The sequence below is a fragment of the Nannobrachium achirus genome (assembly GCF_963921795.1).
Source record: "Nannobrachium achirus genome assembly, chromosome: 12".
Classification (NCBI taxonomy): domain Eukaryota; kingdom Metazoa; phylum Chordata; class Actinopteri; order Myctophiformes; family Myctophidae; genus Nannobrachium; species Nannobrachium achirus.
Window position 1 is genome coordinate 40,423,118 of NC_137832.1, and position 20,152 is coordinate 40,443,269.

At 43.2% G+C, this 20,152-nt stretch overlaps 1 protein-coding gene across 1 annotated transcript in view; it reads left to right on the forward strand.

Annotated features, from left to right (window-relative positions):
* ghra (growth hormone receptor a) overlaps window positions 1-20,152 on the forward strand; it is a 49,215-nt gene that overhangs the window by 12,775 nt on the left and 16,288 nt on the right. Inside the window, exon 2 of the mRNA XM_080738404.1 lies at window positions 4,527-4,645. Coding sequence (XP_080594530.1) covers window positions 4,531-4,645 — 115 coding nt within the window. The 5' untranslated portion in view covers window positions 4,527-4,530. The remainder of the gene's footprint in view (window positions 1-4,526; window positions 4,646-20,152) is intronic.

Consider the following 20,152-nt stretch of genomic DNA (forward strand, 5'->3'; position numbering starts at 1 on the left):
AGATTAACATGAGGTCACATGTTGAAATGGAGGGGCTTTGGTTTTTACACTGCAGTGATTCTCAATGTTATTCTTCCCCAGTTTGATATGCATTAAGCCACATGGACTCCCATCTGACACTATCTTTATCTCTGGGACCGCAATAAACACTGTAAAATATTATTTTAACTTTGAGAGTGCACAAATGGAACCATTTGGAACGATTGAATAGAATCCTTTGGTTCCATTTGTCAGTTACAGAACTGTAAGGGTCCTTTGGTTCCTAACTAACATTCATTTAGCTCAGTAGCTCCCGGTAATCCCCACGAGGACCCCCGGGGGTCCCCAGACCCCATGTTGTTAACCAGTGGTTTAGGGGTTCTACACAAATTAAAGAATGTTACAGCTACAGTAACCTTTATTGAACAAAGTCGCTCAGCGGAAATTCTTGATTTTCTGTTTTGTTGAGTTTAAATCAATTATTTTTGTCTGACAACCACATCGCTCGACTTTGGGATTTGGGAGCAGACAGTGTAAAAAAAAAAAAAAAAAAAAAGACCAGCAAGAACTGAAACCGACCCTAAGAAGAGGTAGTGTTTAGATAGGTGAAAATTAAATAATTAAAGTATTAGATTTTTTTGAAGAAGAGAGGGGAAGAAATTCCCTGGTTTTCTTTTTAATTGTGATTTCATAATTGGTGTTTATTGCGTTGAGAAAAGGGGGGGCTGCAGTGTATACAAGGGGTACTTAGGAGGAGAAAGTCCGATTGCAGCAGTAGGTGGGGGTGGGGGGCGGCAATTGATTTTGAACTAAACATTTGTATTTGGCCAAACAAGCCTTCTGCTTGCCAGACTCTGCAGCCTCTGAATCCCTGCTTTGTATATCTTGGCCCCATGGCCTGTGGATACTTGCATACACACAAACACTGCTGCAGCCGAAGGGAAGATTTATTCGACTGAAGGTTTATGTTAACCGAATATGCTTGTATGACTCAGCAGCTCAGAGTAAATTGTAGTGTCAAGTAGGGACAGCCCTGCTATATACTGTGTAGTCTGCATACTAAAAATGATGAAGCAGCATTTGTTAATTGTACATATCTTTTAGGCCTAGTCATTGTGGAATTAATGTGTTCCATGTGCCATAGTGTGTGCCAGTGCTCTATAGACATCTTTCGTCCTCATCATCTGAGTGGCCTTATATTTTGTACACACTCCAGTATTTTTATTTTTATTTTTATTTTTTACTTTTTGGGGTGTTAGAATTCCACTTTATACATACTTCTTGAACTGCTGCTCCAGTTCTCCTCAACCCCCAAGAGCAATTTTTGGGAAATCCTTCAGCAGTAGTGCAGAATGTACGGGTTACGGGAACGGTTTGAAACTGATACAAGAATAGTTGGCGTGATACCAAGACTTTCAGCAACTGTTTCCCCAGCGTTTAACTGAGTCACTGCCACAGGTCTAGTGTATCCACTGGCATTTCTGTATTGGAATTATGCCTGGCAGGGCTACTTTATTTCACAATAGTTGGGGAAAAAATACAACAAAACAATCTTAAGATCATCCAGAGGCTTATCTATATCTACAGTAGTAGTGACAAGCTAAAGTAATAATAATTGCGACGTAGGTCGCAGTTTAGTATGAGAACGGTCACATCCTGTCTCCGTGTAACGTCCGTGTAACGCTTGGTTTGATGCTCTGACATCACACACTGACATCACTGTGATGGGGAACCACACTAACAAAATCCCTTTTACGCCCATATATGGAGATCCCTGATGTCATCAATATTAAGCCCATATCTGTGAATGCCAATATATATACATGTCAAACCCTATAGCCTATACATGTCAGTCTAACCAGTGTGGCTGGTTTTACAGTCAGGGATCTCCATATATGGGCATAAAAGGGATTGTATGTACAGTATGATGTCAGACATCATAGACGTCATAGGACTTTCACATAACAAGTAACTGAGTAAGCATGTCTGGAGTCTCACAGTCACAGCACATGGTTGGTTCTACAGACTCTAACTTTTGCACACGGATAGCTCAGATCTTTGCCTATGTTCTTACTGTACTTGCACATTTCTTTTGTAGAACCGCCGATCCAACCAATATGCCCTTATCTCCATGTACATGGATCTCTACATGGGTATCAGGGATCTCCGATATATATTAATAATGAATTCCGTCTTGTGCTAATTCCGTCCTGTTCGCGATTGCTTTTCGCCTTACAGGTAATAATAACTTTAGACTGTACTGTAGCACCTTTCAAAAACCCAAGATGCTTAAATTGGATGCTTAAATGCCTGTTGTTCCTGCATCTCTTTATTATTCATTACCTACATGAACACAAATTTAACGTATTGTATCTAGTCTTTTCCTTCCTGAATTTGCCTCTAAAGGTTGTTGTTTACCCCTACAGTACAAAGTCTTTAACCTCCCAATCCCTGCTCAAAGGTTCTTTGGGCAAAGAAGTAGTTGTGAGTCCAACAAGGTTGTGGAACAACCTCCAAATAGCTGTGAGTTATTAGTTTCTATATTTAGAGGTTGGATTTGACTGGTAGAACCTGTCCAACAACACCACCTTAGTGACCAGGAACAATTCGTCATCTTATTTTAGTTTAAGGATGTGGACAGAAGAAGACGTGTGTGAGGGACGCTGTCACCACATTTCTGTGTTTCAAAGCTTTGTTGGAGGTTTTAGTTCCACAAGGTTGTCTGACAAAGGCGAGGGCGTGACCTTGTTGTTCTATGACAACAGGCCTTGATGTGAACCGCTTCTGTTCTTGTACTTATTGCACTCATGCTTTTGGCAGAGCAAGTAAAGCTTCAAACTCCAAAGGCCTTAGGAGCAAAGCAGCATTCGCTTTATAGATGGTAGTATTATAAACAGGAAATATAATATTACATCGCTTAATTGTTTTTTATTCCTCAGTTATTAGTTGGTCCAGACTAGTTTTTTCTCAAAGTGGAGCCTGACACCACAGGGAGCCTTCATTTGTTGTTGTTGTTGTTGTTGTTGTTGTTGTTGTTGTTGTTGTTTTATGCTAATTAATTTCCCTGTCACTACTGACCCCTACTGTTTGGACTAGGTGAGGGTGTAGAAAATGACATCTTCTCCGATACACAGCCTCTACTTTTCACCTGAGGAGTTTCTTAGGCCGCAATCAGACATACGCGTGAGACATCTTCTCCGTATCGTTTGAGAATGAGGGGGGGAGTTCAATGCATTTTCTATCTAAGTCACGTGGTTTCATGTCGTTGCCTTGTCTCTTGCTCAACCGAAGGCTGTCTTTTGGCCAAGAGACACGGCAACGACAAAAAACCATGTGACCTTCATTGACAATGAATTGGACTCATTCTCAGACGATACGGACACGATAGCTGTCGCAACTGTCTGTAGCGTGCCTTAGGGCAGCATATACCTCCCAGTTCTGCTGAACATGAATATCCTTCCCAGTTCTGCTCCCAGTCTCTGCTCAACATGCACCCTGTGCCCCTGACCAACCTGTAGTTGTGTTGCTAGTGCAGCAAAAGAGACCACCATTCTTTTTTCTTTCTTTGTTTGTACGATATTTTTGGGGCTTTTTCTGCCTTTATTTATAGTTTGATAGTGCAGATAAACAGGAAACAGGGGAGAGAGATGGGGAGAGACATGCAGTAAAAATTGTCAGGAACGGGACTCGAACCTGTGATGCACTCAGGCTGCTTATATGTGCCTAGGTGCCTGGACTGCTGGACCACAGCCCAGGCCAAGAGACCACCATTCTTGCTGGTTTCCCACAACGAACACAGACAATTCTGCTCATTGGCGTACCTGGCCTACGAACCATTCAGGGAGCGGCTGGGAGCCTTTCAATGGGTCCTTTTTTTTATATGAGCATTTTAATGAAAATAATAATATAATTTAATGTTGAAATGCATTACTCTCCCTGCTGCCCTGACAAGATAGTTAGCTTGATAGTTAGCTATATAGACAGACAAACAGTACACACAGACAGATAGATAGATGACCTACTGGGTCATTCTAGAGTCATTCCATACAGTTGTTAAATATGTATTTCAACCCACCCCATTGCATATAAACAGCATCGGTGTGCATGTCAACAGACACGCAAACACTCAATACTTCACGCATATCACACAACATACTATACAGTAAATTACACGCTTGGCAACATGTGTCCTGCATGCAACTGAGGAACGTAGCTGTAGCACAATCATTACACCCTGTCCCGTCCCGTCCAGTCCCGTCCTGTGTTAGGTTTCACATAGACCGGCTGAAAATAAGTGGCAGCCACTCTCTCTATTTCTCACGTGCACGCACACACACACACACACACACACACACACACACACACACACACACACACACACACACACACACACACACACACTCAGATGAGAGAGATTGGTGAGGAAAGGACCAGGAGACAACTGTGATATTGTGAATGTGATATTGATATAGATGTAGAGATATGGTGTTTTGAGAGCTACTGATAATTGTCTCACTCTTTCTGTCATCTGTCTGTCTCTCTTGCAGCGCCATGACTGTCTCATTGCACCGGTACAACCTCCTCCTTGTCCTCCTTTCCTTACTGGATTGTCTGCCCACAAGAGGATCACAATTTCTTGGGGATCGTGATGACATGACATTATCAGGTAGGTCACTGTTATTGTGGGTGTGCGTACTGTACAGCGGTACATGAAAGATTAGATTGTATTTATTTTTATTTCTGTGGTGGCAGCATTCCAAAGGCCCAAAAAAAAAAGATTGTCTCCCCAATTTAGTCGTTATGCCAATTCATTCATTCCCCCTATTGTCACTGCGGCGGTATCCTACTGGCTCACCTGCCAGTGAGGAGCCCCCACTGGGAGGTAGACAGGTGCCCCTCCTGCCTGTAGGAATACGTGCAGTGGCTAATGTCACCCTCCTCGTCCGGCTTCCCTTCCCCCGAACACAGACCAATTGTGTTTGTACTAGAAGTTCGCCCGGCTTCGCCAGGCTCATTCTAGGCTCGCACCCTGCGGGAGCTCACAGCACGGCCGTCATAACTGTCTGTCGGGTCCATGTGGTTCCATGCATTTGCAGGGACGCGTGCGTAAAATTTGTGTGGCAGTTAAAGCATTGCTTATTTTTGTTTTGTCTGCATGCGAGTCCCATAGCTATACCCCACTTTGGGTCTCGAGAACTGCAAGCGACACAAAGACGACGCAGGCAGCAGTGTTGCAAACCAACATAAAGACATAGCATGTCACCATAGGGCTGTTCAATATGGCCTAAAAATAAAATCCAGATTTATTTCTCAGAAAAGTCGATCCCGATTTTGTTTTCTTTTTTTTTTACTTTTACGGACAAGCATTGGTGCCCAGACTGTTTTTGCAATGTGAAATGCCATCGAATCTGTATTTTCCACATTGCCTCTATCTGGGAAAGCAAGCTGATACGCTTTTATTGTGAAGCTAAAGGTTTCTGAACGTCTAAACATATTGCAATTCTGCGAGGTGAACAGAGCTGATCTACAAGCTCACAATGTGTCGCGAATGCGACATGTTGTGAGCTTGTAGATCAGCTATTTTCAGAATGCAACACGTCGTACGACGAAGTGAAAGTCTGGCTTCACTTCAGAGTTGTAGGGGAGTCCCTATTTTGCAGGTCTTTCAGTCGAGTGAAAGACCTACGAAATAGGGAGTCCCGGCGTGGCGAGGTAGGTAACACAGCATTAATAAGCTTTTTTCAGTGGCCTGTTTAATCAAACAACAACAAGTTTACCAGCGCAGCGTCTGTTCTGTGTTTGCTGTTTCAGCGCGAGTGGGTGCACAACTGCACATCATGGTGAACAGTGAGCTGCCCAGTCTGTGCGCTGCGCATCAAAGAAAGGGCACATCAGAGAGAAATTACATTCATTTCGTGTTGGTGCTTTAGGAGGACCTGGCTGTGGGCTTTTTGCCCCGTGCAAGGCTCTAATGAGTGAGATCCATTTCAGTATTACCCCAATTAAAGTGAAAATCGAATTGACGATTTTCTTCTTTTTTAAATCGTCCAAAAGAAAAAATCGGATTTAGATAAAAAAAAAAAATCTATTTATCGAACAGACCTAATTGTGCGTGAAAGTGGGTGTTGGGTCTTGACAAAGCCAGATGCACCAGGTTGGATTCGAATCCACAACCTCCGCAGTCGGGTGGCACCCTGCGCCACCCGAGTGCTCTGTCTGTTTTACAACACAATTTTATTAACCAAACTCACATATTTAAATGACTAGGTATAGTACCAGTAAGACTCCCTAAATCGGGAGATAAGCGACCGTCAGGTCGCATACACAAACTTTGGAAGACAATGGTAGCTAATCACAAGGGAATATGGGAAATGGGACAGATCCATGTTGATGACATGACTATAGAGATACTGTGTACTGCTTTGCGTGATTTTAGGGCAAAATCTGTAGGAGCAGTGTCCAAAAATGTGTCTGGCAAGAATCGGGCTCATGGTGGTGCTAGAAGAGGGCCATGTGAAAAATGAGGAGTGTTTGGCATGGATCGGGGCAACGGTGGCGGAGATACTGTATGAGTAGGGGAAAAGTGTGACGTGATGGACAGACTGATTGACTGAAGGATGGACAGACAGACAGACAGACAGACAGACTGACTGACTGACTGACTGACAGCCGGTGGAGGTTTTGTTAGTAACTGCGACCTGACGATCGCAATAACACACAAGTCCATCTTTGTATAAAACTGACAGTTTTCAGCTGTCGACTTACAGTCATTCGTTCCATGTGTTTCAGTCTCTGCACCCTTTGGGTTATATCTGGCGGTTTTGTCTCCTTCCAATTCACCATTAATTATGATTTTCTTTGCAATCAGTGAAAGTGTCCTTACCACTGATCTGTGGTCAGCAGTTCCCAACACAAGACCACTGGATCTGAGGAGACATGTCATCTTGTAGATCTGCTCTTAATGTGGTCAACAGATTTAATGAAATTGCTAAACTGATATTATCAAATATATCAGACAGTGTACATCTCCCAAAAGGAAATGCATGTAGTCGGACCAAAAACACGGATAAAACATCACCACTGTGGATAAAAAGACTAGGCGGGAACATAACAAGGAGAGGTACGAATCCCTCCCATCCCCCCTAGTAGGATAGCACATCTTTTATTTTTTGGACCAAGGGAAATCAGCAGGAAGACTACCATAATGTCATTAATCACACCCCACAAACAGAACATTGTTTTAACAATTACCCCACATGCGTCCTGTCAGCCCTTTGGCATAAAACATATCAATCAATCATTAACAGGGGTGATTTCAGTTTTGCACACATCACGCTGTTGACATTTGCTATCGAATCTTATGTCAGTCACAAGTTGCAGAATCCTGTGTTTGCTCAGACGCATGTGGGAGAGTTCAGCGTTGAGCAAACGGCACCCTTTCCTGGTTTGACTTGTCAAACAGGCCAGTAATCAATAGGGCTTGGAAGAAGGGTAAATATATGGCGTGGGCTTCTGTGTCAAAGTCCAGGGATAAGACGATACGGGCGGCTAATCCAGCTGCCACTGAACCATTTGAAATAATTAGGTGAAAGAATCTAAACGGCTGACCTTATCATTTGAATGTAATTAACCACCAGTGCTTCAACATGCCTTGGAGCAATCTGAGAGACCACAATTGAGCAATGTCTGGATCAGGCATCGTTGTTTTAGCACCATTTTTTCTCAGAAAGCAGAGTTTTATGAGCCTGTTGAGCCAGTGCAGAACAGTGCTGTGGGGAACTGGCATGTTGATGGATGCATGCAGGGCTTCCCAAACCTTTTCATGCCAAGGACCCCCAAACAGCCACAGCCTCCGGCGCTATTGCAAAATGGCTTATTTCTTTTTTTAATTCAAAATAATAATACATTTACAAGTTGTGAACGTTGTTGTGTGCAATGTGTATGTGTCTGCTATTTTCACCATTTTGGGGAAAAAAGGAAAAGAAAAGGTGAACAATAATGAAATGCCCAAATACTGTAGGTTGGAAGTGGTTCAATTTAACTTGAAATTCAGGGGGCCTTGGTGCTGTAGCCCCCACTTTGAAAACCTGTGGATTGCATGTAGGCCTAAGCATGCAGCCCTGCATCATTACTTATTATTGGTTCACTAAATGCTTCCTGATTTCAAATTGTAGGAAAATCCTTAATTTTTTTTTTGACAAAGCAGATTCAGTCAATGAAAAAATCTGTTCAACTCCTAATTTATGATTTTTTTGCTTAGTGGTTTTCTTTCTCTGGATTTCCTCTATACTCACGTGTGTGTGTGTGTGTGTGTGTGTGTGTGTGTGTGTGTGTGTGTGCGTGTGTGTGTGTGTGTGTGTGTGTGTGTGTGTGTGTGTGTGTGTGTGTGTGTGTGTGTGTGTGTGTGTGTGTGTGTGTGTGTGTGTGTGTGTGTGTGTGTGTGCGCGCGGTGCGTACGTGCGTGTATATGTGTGTTGAAAGTTGAGTAACACTTTCAGGATGCACAGCTGCATGTGCTCATATGAAATAAGTACCACAGAACAATGGCTATTTCCATTTAAACCATGACATTATGGACATTTGATGGTCAAATGAAAACAGTTCACAGACGGACAGTGGCCTTTGTCCCTAATATTGTGTCGTAATCTTATGTTTCGAGGGATTGACTGGTCTTCCGCTGGGGGGGAAAGCACACTGAACTGTGTACCCAGAGGATCATTTATATCGCTGATGAGGAATTAATGGTTGTAATGTGCCTTAGCGTTTGGCAGAATTTGAGAATTCTGCTGAACATAACTTGGCTCAGAGACGTAAAAAAAAAGAAGAATACAGCAACTTAGACATGCCCTAACTTCTAGTGAGTGTTAACATTCATTAGCGTGGTATGATTGTTCATTTTAGCAGCTACAGTGATGGGAATGTCCTCCATTGTCTTACTTAAAATGTAATTATTGCTGATTTTATAATGTTGCTTTTTTCGCATAGCATATATTGCACTGGTGGTTATCAACAGGCACGATTACTTATGATTCATTTTAAACAAATAGAGAGGTTTGAAACCAGTGTACTTTGCCCTAGCTGTTTAACCCTATACTGAGTTTGCATCTGTCCAGCATAGCAAAAAACTGTATCAGAGTTTACAATATTGTCTGATGATAAGACTCTGATATAATCATCTGCCAGACTATTGGCAATAGCTAGGTACGGTAAAACTAGTAGTTCAGTCACTGCACCTCCTTCCATCGTTTTTTTTTTTTTTTTAAAGATGTGTTTATTAACAAATATCAATCGATATACAAATACAGTCAAAAATGTATCATTCTTTTTTTCTTTTTTTTGAACAAGACAGTAAAAAAAGTAAAAGACAAGATAAAGACAGAAAGGATAACAAAAATCACACCCGTGTGAACTGAGCGGTGGTTCCCCACCCCCCCCCCCCCCCCCTTCCCCCCTGTGTGTGTGTGTGTGTGTGTGTGTGTGTGTGTGTGTGTGTGTGTGTGTGTGTGTGTGCGTGTGCGTGTGTGTGTGTGTGTGTGTGTGCCTGGTCTGGCCTGGCCTGAACAACAGCGCCCCTCCCTTAACATGTGTGGTCAGAAAAGGTTACTGCAGGCTACAGACAGACAGACAGACAGACAGACACGCACGCAGACAGACAGACAGACCCACACACACGGCCACGTATAGGAGCGTTGTGACCACCGCTCAAAAAATACAGAAAAAACCCAACCCTCCCGAACCCACCCCTTTCCCCGAATGGCCCACCACTACACTCTTACTATCAAGACAATATACTTTTCCACAGAACCCGTAGACAGAACTCTCAGATCGTCTGAAAACACTGAAGTCAACCTGTAGGGGATATAGTGGGCAGACAGTCCAAATAATCCTGCCAAATCTTTTGAAATAATTCAGGTTTTCTTCTGACATTGTACAGAATTTTTTCTGGTGTGCAATAAGAAGAAAGCTCATTTATCCAGTGTCTCTGTGAGGGTGCGTTCTCCGACTTCCAATTAACTAAAATAATTTTCTTTGCAGCTGTGCTTGCAAGCGAGACAAAGTATTTTTTTATAAAATTTATATTAAAAAGAGTAACGTCACCCAGTATCCATATTCTTGGATCATGTGGTAAATCACGATTCACTACTTTAGAGACAGTGGATATGACAAACTTCCAGTAATCTCCTTCCATCATTTTTGATTGGTTCCCAACAAGTATTGGATTGGCTGGCAGCTAACAGATCTTCCCCTCATTTTGTCCAACATCTGTAGACAAACAACAGCTGCTGATAGCGTGAGCAAATACACACAGCCTGCAACTTTCTCAGTGTTTCCCAGACATACCAGTCTACAGTATAAACTCTGTGCTTCCCACATGCCTGTGTCTATATTTGAAATACTTTATTTACACTTTTACCCGCAACTCTTTCTTGCGTGCTACTGCCAGAAGGCTTGTTGAGTTTTTTAAGGTAGAACTCGTGAGTGATTACTTTATGTTGTGCCTTGTTTTGTTTGGGTAGAGCCCTTTTGGTTCCTCTTGGGTTAACTTCCTGGTAGACTTGGATGTGTTTTGTACTTTCTTTCTAAAAAAAAAAGAAGGTTTTCTTCTAGAGATCCAACCACTTCACAATTAGAGAGGAGACTTTTGGAGGTGCTCCTCTGTGTTTAAGGGCTTACCAGAGTGATTATAGTCTGTGTTCCTCGTTTGTCTTTCTGATTCCTGGTCTTGCTGTCTCCCTGTTCTGTCGTTTGCTCAGGCTGTCTGTCTTGCTGTCTCTCTCCGTCTTTCTTATGATTTATTTATACTGGTTGCACGCCGTACGCGTCGCGTGCTGAAAGTTACTTACAACGCGTCACATTGCAGCACGTAGTGAGTTTGTAGATCGGCTATTTCCGTGCGTGCGACCAACATGCAACAGAATATAAATAAGGCTGATTTACTCCCTCTCTGTCTGTCTCATTACAGACCTCAGCATCAATCCAGCTAAGTGAGACCCACTGCCGTAACCAGTGGTAACCACACATACAGGGTGTAGGTGCGGCCTGGTCTGGCCGTACATACACAAGCTACAATTAAATCTTCGTCAAAGAGAACCACTTTTGGTGTGGTGTTGTTGCGTGTACTTAGTACAGCATGTGCAGCCCGCTCAGGACAAATGTGGGATAGGCCGAAGTTAGACACAGGTTTGAAACTTCATGAACAGACTTGAAGTTAGAAAACGAATATTGTCTCTGGGCTGCACATCGAGAAGATATGCAGATTGCAGGCCGGAATGAGGGCACTGGGTGTAGCTTGCGTACACGTGTGAAGGGCGAAGAAGCAAGGAAAAAGGGCCTGTGTTATTTAAGTAGTGTGCACTGTGTGAAATCCTCAGTGTTAATTTGACTCTGAGAGAGTATTAATACGGGTCCATTCGTTCCGGTTACATTAATACTCTCTCAGAGCGACATATGGCTAAATGAACACTGAGGGTTTTACTGTGTAGTAGCGCCACAAACAGCTGCAGAGTCGTTCTGGGCTCACACTGATTTGTCACCCCTGACACGTCGTATGTAAGGAGGCTGTCAGAAGTTCAAATCACTCTACTGGCATGGGCCGTGTGAAACCTTCTGACATGCTACCGAACTGCCTGAGTCAGTGTTCATACGCACCCTAAGGGTCCATTTGGTTACCTTACATCATTACACTCTTCAGAGTTACAAATGGATAAAGTAACAGTGAGGACTAGGCCTGTCACTATTATTACATAATCGCATAATTGCAATTATTTGAGATGATTGCAATTATCATAATTATCATAGTCGTCATAATTCATTTCCATGTCGAAAACATTTTAAAAAATAGTTCAAAAAGCATCACATTCATATCAAGTATAAAGTTACTAGTAAAGCCCGTAACATAGTCGGGTCCGCGGTGGAAGGCTTTACACCGCGGTGTAGTCTTTTCGAGTCTTTTTGAGTCATGAAACTACAACGTTACATCATTCCTCACGGTGGAGAGCTTTACACCGTGAGTCCCAACACATCTCTCTGTTTTTACTATCAGACAGACAGGCTCTACACCCCGTTCACTGATTGGTCGACCTGAACCAGTCTAGACGGGGTAAAGGACTTCACCGTGGGCCGTGACTATGATGGCCTGCACTTATTTTCTGACTTGAGGTGGAAAGCTTTCCACCTCAAATTTGCGGCGGATAGGTCTCCACCGTACACTCTGATACGGGCTTAAGAAACCTGAGGGTGACATGCGACCTCAGGGTGACATGCAACCTCGCCCTAAAGGGTGAGGTCGCGCCAATTCTTGACCATCTGGCCAACCACAGCGTTTCTCTGACGATTCTAGTTGTTGTCATTCTGGGGGGAGTTTGTTCATGTTTTTGTGATGGCATCAACCCTAGGAGACACGGGGAGAACATGCAAACTCCACACATAAAGGCCCTATCGCCCACCCCCTAGTTGGGGTTGGCGATAGGGCCTTTCTGTGTGGAGTTTGCCTAAACATGGAGATGTGGTACAGAATGACTCATATATGGGCATAAAAAGTATGTCATGTGACATCACTTCCTGTACAGACAGTCAGACAGACAGCCATTGACTCCAGCCTATCAATGGCTACTGTCTATGACGGTAGTCCCATATGACATGATGGACTGGACTTTCTTAGTCTTGTGTAGCCGCCCCGTACAGGACGTGATGTCACAACTCGCTGACATCACACTGACATCACTTCCTGTACAGAAAGATTACAGAAGGTCACTCAAGCGACAAGGTTTTTCAGGGTAAATGCGGTCGCAATTAATGATGTAAGTTATTGTCATATATGTACTCTTTCTTAATTTTTTATTCATAATGGTCCATAATGTTCAATGACAGAAACGCAATAAATCGTTAACCGCAATTATTTGTCATTAATCGTCATGTAAAATTGCATAATCGTGACAGTCCTACTGAGGAGGACTTTACTGTATGTCTAGCTACATAGGTGAAACAAAAAGGCAGAAAGTAAAATGGTGAGAAAGATTGAGTTTGCACATGCACACGTGCACGTGCATGTATCTATTCCTGTAACCCCAAACTATCCCCACTCATCTGCATTTACTCTCACCTGGCCCTAATTATGACATAACTAAGCCATAACAGTGGGCTGTGATGGCATTAGAGGAGATTAGCTTCATTAACCGGGGCTAATAAACGACTGTGGTTGGGAGTAAAGCTTACTGGGTCACTGTGCTACCATGCAGGCCAAGTTCCCGTCCATCAAAGCTACAGCATGGGAAGGGAACTGGCGGGATGCACTGTAGCCAGCCTAATACTCTGAACCTTAATGAGACCACACAGGAGCCATATGCCATAGCAATGAACTCTTGAGGGCAGGCAGGGTCCATACAGCTGGGAGGGTAGTACCACTAGGTTGTGAAGTCCTCAACTGGGTGGCAAGGTAATGGGGGGCCATTGGCGTGTGTGTGTGTGTGTGTGTGTGCATGCGTGCGTGCGTGCGTGCGTGCGTGCGTGTGTGTGTGCGTGCATGCGTGCGTGCGTGTTGACAGCTATTCACCTGTATGCATTCCCCTGTCAGTATCTGGTTGAGGTTTCTTACGTTCTTTCTTCTTCCCTATCTCTCTCTCTCTCTCTCTCTCTCTCTCTCTCTCTCTCTCTCTCTCTCTCTCTCTTCTCAAACCCACATTACAGAATGTCACACGGCTACACCCAACTTAGCTCTGGTCCAGAGCGTCAGCGAGTTCTCACTGACGCTCTGACAGGCGGCTGACTCAAAGACTAGACCAGGATTTCTCTACCCCTACGAGGGCTCAACTCCAGTCAAAATAAACGAAACTACTTCGCTACTTAGATTTTTGTCATGAAATAAAACGCATGCAACTCGACCGCCGCTTATTTCCGGGTTGTGTCTGTGCTGGTGGCTCGAGGTGGGTGCATTTTATTTCATGACAAAAATAATCTATTTTACAGAGTGGGTGGGGTGCTGAGAGGTTTACCACCACAGAGAATAGACTTTCAACAAGGCAAAACTACCTTTGGTTAGGTGAGTAGCGAAGTAGTTTATTTATTTTGACTGAAGTTGATCTCTCGTAGGGGCTGAGAAATCCTGGTCGAGTCTTTGAGCCAGCCACCCGCCTGACAGACCAGAGCTCTGGACCAGACCTACACCCAACTCAGCATACCACATCTGCATTCAGCTTGTCTCAGTGTGAAATACAAAAGTACACTCCATAGCTGGTAGCCCAACGGAAGTCTGTGTGGAAAGAATTGTGGAATTAAAAGGAAATAGCTGTGTATCGTTGCCAACCCCCCCTTCTCTCTCTCTCTCTCTCTCTCTCTCTCTCTCTCTCTCTCACAAACCTCTGTCCATGTCACTGCGGACCCATTGCCTGTGTGGCTCAGCTGGTTTCAATGTGTTGCAGAGAGACAGTGTGTGGGTATTTTTCTTTTTGGAGGAGGGGGGATGCGTATACTGTGGATGAGCAACGTGACCTTTGCGTCAGCAATGCTTTGCGTCAGTGATGCGTAGACTATATTGAGATATTATGTTGGTGGTGTAATTGCATTGTAGCATGTATTTTAGATTAATGTTCTTTATCTGGCCTTTTCCACGTTTATCCATATGGGCTGCATACTGTATGCTGTTAAATTACTATAGAAATAAAATTGCTTTTACATTTTTTGATAGCACTAATAACTCCCCTCCTTTCGGCTCAGTGGCACATTCTGTTTTTTTGAGTCATGTAATTGTGCTGGTGCTATTTACAGCTAGAGAATTACCTGTGCCTCGGAATTGACAGACAGTGGAACAACAGGTCCCTCTGTTCTTGCTATGTGTCATTTAACAGCATAGATAGAGCAATCAAATCAATTGCTTTCTAACAACATGATAGAGAAACACTTTGGGGCTGTGTGTGCGTGCACGCATGCACGTGTGGTGCGTGTGAGAGAGAGATAGAGAGAAAGATGAGTGTTAAAATGTTTTCATTGACTGTTTCATTGATTGTTTTAGTGAGTTTAACAATTTTGATTTTCATGCATGCCCCCAGGTTGGGGGCATGCATACAAGTGGCTAAATATCTCTTTAGACACAATAAGCCCATTCCCAAGATGCACCGCAATCTTTCATATTTAGCCACTTGTACGCATGCCCCCACCCATTGAAATCAAAATACTAAAATCGCTAAAACAATAGAAAAGCAGTAAATGAAAACATTTTAACATCCATCTTTTCTTGTCTCTAATTACAATCTAAAATATGAACCCTTGTTGTAAAAAAACAAAGTTGTCCTTTAAGATAATAAAGTAGTACACCGTAAAATGAGTGTTAATTCATCCATTTGTAACAAGAGTGAAACTCTCAGGGTTAAATTAACACTGATTTTCTTCACGGTGTATATTCTGCCTATTATAGCAGCGTTATACAGCAATGGATCCAGTTGTTCCTTTCCCCAGGTGTCAGAGGGGTGACGTTTCTTTGATTTATCTGTTACTAATTAGATAAGGACACATCATGCCTAAAGCCTCACGGATAACCCTTCCTCCTCCTGATGTTTATTTATGGACCAATGGATGTATGCACATGCGTGTGAGTGCACATCACACACACGCATGCACGCACGCACGCACGCACGCACGCACGCACGCACGCACGCACACACACACACACACACACACACACACACACACACACAGTATACACAAATGCTTCCCTGTTTTCCTCACTCATACACAGTGAAGTCATCTGTGTTAATGTATCCATTTGTAACTCTGAAAGTGTACACGTTTAACCAAATGGACTTAAAATCAACACTGTGTGGGGGTTGACCGAGTACTGAGGATTTTATTTAACACTGACTCCCTGCCAGTCTTTTGATGCGTTAACCTGCCAATGTTGAGTTTTCGCATGTGCAAATGAGCTGGAAAAGGTGGTAATTTGTGGCGGCGGGCCGCACATCCCTTCTTCTCTTCAGCACAATTAGTCAGGCATTTAGCAATAAGGCTACTACTGATAAAGCCTGATTGCTCCTTTCTTCCTGCCTTTTAGCTCCACTCACCAGCTTGCTTGGTGTGTGGGAGAGACCGTTTATTTAGGCTTTTTAGTGGATTTTTAAAGCTTAATGGCCAAAGCTGCTGCCTCTGCAGACAGACACAGGCTGTTTCCTAGCTACGCCATGAGGGCTGATGTCGAGAGGAAGCGAACCTCGGAGCTGTTTTTCAGCACTAGAAGCACACACACACACACACACACACACACACACACACACACACACACACACACACACACACACACACACACACACAGGTAGACACAAAAACACAACCGGAAACAAGCATGCACGCACAGATAAAAAACATTCATTGATGACATGTGCACACAATGCACAAACTGTGATTAGGGCTGCACGATTATGCCTAAAATCGTAATGCAGATTATTTAGCAGTAAATTTATTCTGATTGCTGGTGGAAAAAAGTAATTTTCTTATTGCCTTTGTTGTTCATTGGAACACTATTTCTTTGTTCAAATGGTACGCAGTGACCTGTGAATTTGTTGTGTTTCTGAGAGCCTTGGTTGAGGAGATGGGTTGTACACAGTTCTGCGATGAGGGCAAGGTACAACAGTTGATAAAATAAGATTCATTGAATTAAAAAGATGAATAAGGGGCGGCAGTGGAGGTAAAGCAGCTGTCTGGGAGCTTGAAGGATCTGATGAGCAGGTTAGAGCCTTGCATGCAGGTTGCCTGCACTGTCAGTGAATGAATGTTTACTTCTTTCTGCCCCCAGTTTCCGTGAATCTTTTTACTATTTACACATTTTTCTTCTCTTTGTTGTTGAAAGGAAAGTGTTAGAATTATACTTTAGTCGTTATTTTTGTCTCGGATCTGTTGAAATAGCGAGGGACAGAAAATGCTCTGGGGGCAGAGTTCTCCTCTGCCTACAAAATGATGTCACGGCTTAAAAGCCCCATAGAAATGAAGTCCATTTATTCGTTTACTGTACCATTTACCAAGTTTCATGATGTTCACAAGTTGTAAAACATAACGTTTCCATGTTTCTTTTATTTAATTGTGCAGCCTCTTGCGCAGTTAAGAGAGATCACTCCTTGAAGGTACAGAATGTTTTCCCACGACCCTGGAGGGCAGTCACTCTGCTGCTTATTACAGTACATGGCTTTCATCAAGGTTGCCTGTTTTTCTCCTGGCATTTTTTCAGGTACAGGCAGGATTCCCTTTCTCATCAATTCAGATACATGACAGCAGTGGTTAGCATGAAAGAGTTTTGGGTGAGGCTTAATTTATTCTTTGCCCAGCGACCATTTCAAAGTGTAAATGATTAGGGCCCCATGAGAATTGACAGCTTCTATAGGGAAAGTACCTCAAGGCCACTTACTGCACTTGCACAAGCTTGACTCTGGTCTACACCATACATGAGCTCTCTCTATTAGTGGTTCTCAACCTGTGGGTCAGGACCCCCAGGGGGGTCCCCAAATTATTTTGGGGGGTCCCCAGATGACTGAACTTAATGTGCAACACTGTTTCTCACTCACTAAGAGTTGAAGCATTACATTTTGTATAACACAGTTCTATTGTGAAAATAGCAGATCTACATGCTCACAAGATTCTCACAATTTCTGCATCTAATATTTGAAAATTTGGCCAATGTTTAATTTGTCCTTAAATTGTCACTTTAGAAATGTGCAGATACCCTCTATACACTTTATGTTGGTTTATTTACTGTTGAGTGAGAAAACAATGTTGCACATTTAGTTAATCATCTGGGGAAAATAATTTGGTGACCCCCGACCCACAGGTTGAGAACCACTGGTGTAGACATTCTACCTGGAAATACAGTTTGTTTACAAACATTCTGATCTGGTCCATAGGACTTTGCCTAAGGCATGTTGTTCTATAGAAAGAGTGAGGGAAAGAATGAGAACTGGGTGTTTCTGCTTAACCTTTCACCTTTGACACACTTTGGCTTCAGCTGCATAATAACCATTTCATAGTTAGTGGCATTTGAAAATGTAAACAACTGAGAATAAAGCATTACAAATACTGACCTTTATCAAGGAAGCTCATCCAGCTGCCTTTTGCAAAACTGTTGGGCTGCTATCTATCTCACCCTGCTCAGTCTGAACCCAACTGTGGTGAAAAGACATTTAGAGAAAGTGATGTTGATGTTTTTGATCTGGGGGACTTCCAGCTCATGAAATTCATAAAAGGAACCATGCCACTAACAACAGATGTTATACAGGAGCTAAGATGAGACAAATGCTTAAAAGTGATGGAGATTAGCCTACTTTCCTTCAGGATTGGAGTGAGTCAATAAAAACGAAATTGACAAAATCAATGGCCTATGACGCACAAAATTGCATGAGGTTGTTGATAAAATTACCTATTGACATGGTCTCACACTGATGCTTTCACGCATGCAGAGAAGGTATTAAGATTGCGACCAAGACATCTGCAAGCTCTCAGTGAGCTTGTAGATCTGCTATTTTTGCCAAATGTTTGCCCACGGTACATGCCCAGAGTATTGTTTAGGTGGTTAATTATTTCTCAGTGAAAAGGATGGTAGCTATAATTGTCTGCGGTGCACTGTAAATGTCTCAGTATTTTGCATTGTGTAATGGAGTTACTGTCCAATTCCTTTTGGCATCCGAGGTCTGCAGCAAATCTTTTCATGGTGGCAGGCAGGCAGCAGCTGGAAATGTTTGGACGGGAGAGAGAGAGCTGAACAAGCAAAGCTGTAGGACAGTGGTTCTCAATCCCCAGGGGGGATTGAGAAAGAAATTATTCTGGGGGGTCCCCAGATGATTATCTTAATGTGCAACATTGTTTTCTCTCAACAGTAAACAAACCAAGTGTAAGTGTATAGAGGGTAGCCTAGCCTATGTACATTTCTAAAGTGACAACTTTTTAATACCTCTAAAATGAAAAATTAAACATTGACCAAACTGTCCTAATATTAAGAGGCAGAAATTGTGAAAATATCAGATCTACCGGTACATGCTCACAACGCCTCACATGAGAACCGTGTTATACAAAATGTAATTCCTCAACTCTCTTGGTGCTCATCAGTTAAAATATGATTATTTTAGGGGTAGCGGCCTGAAAAGTTAGAGTACCACTGCTGTAGGAGATGAAGGGTGGGGAGGTGGGAAAGAAGGTAATTGGGGAAGACCACATGGGGAAGACCACATTAGCCACGCTGTGATTCAATTCAATTCAATCTCTATTTCAGACCCAAGGGAGATCCATGTGAGCTTGTAGACCGGCTATTTTCGTCTATAATGACATGCCCAAAACATAGATACGCCAGGCTGTGAATGGTTAATATCACGAAGCGAGAACGTGCACTCTGAAGAGCACCGAACGGTGGTATTGTCTGTGTTCATTAAAAGGCAAATGGGCCAGAATGCAATGCTTGTGGATTGTTTTGTACGTGTGTGCGCATGGTGTACGTGTACGCGGTTGCATTGTGACATAAATGAAAATGGACCTTGTTTAGTTTTTTTTTTTTTGTGAGTGGAATGTATAGTGCCATGTGAGCCGTGAAGTGTGCTTATGTTTGTGGTCCACGTGTGATTGATGCCGCTGCCAAGGAGGATGAGGGGGAAGGGGGCGGCACGGAAATCAATGTTACCTTCAGCTGCTTATTTATGGTTGCACCAAATCCCCCGGTCTCTCAACTAGATGAGAATCTAGGAGAGGGAGGGTGTGTGTGTGTGTGTGTGTGTGTGTGTGTGTGTGTGTGTGTGTGTGTGTGTGTGTGTGTGTGTGTGTGTGTGTGTGTGTGTGTGTGTGTGTGTGTGTGTGTGTGTGTGTGGAGGGGATGTTGAGGAGTGGACGGGTACATACTGTAGTAGGATAAGGCTTAGTCAGGCTGTAACCATGGAATAGCGGAGGCTGAGAGCAGGGACGTCATTTGGGGTCCTTGGAGATGGCAATTGCCACCACATAGCATTCACATTTATCCTCAATTTCAGTTCTTTTATGGGTCTCAATCCATCTATATATATTTTTTTTTCTTTATTGCTTTTATTGTTAGGATAGTAGTCTGACAGGAAATGGGGAGAGAGATGGGGAGTGACGTGCAGCAAAGGCATCGGAATCGGGACTTGAACCTGCGACACACAGTCAAGTTTGGAGACTGCTACGCCAGTGGTCCAGGCCA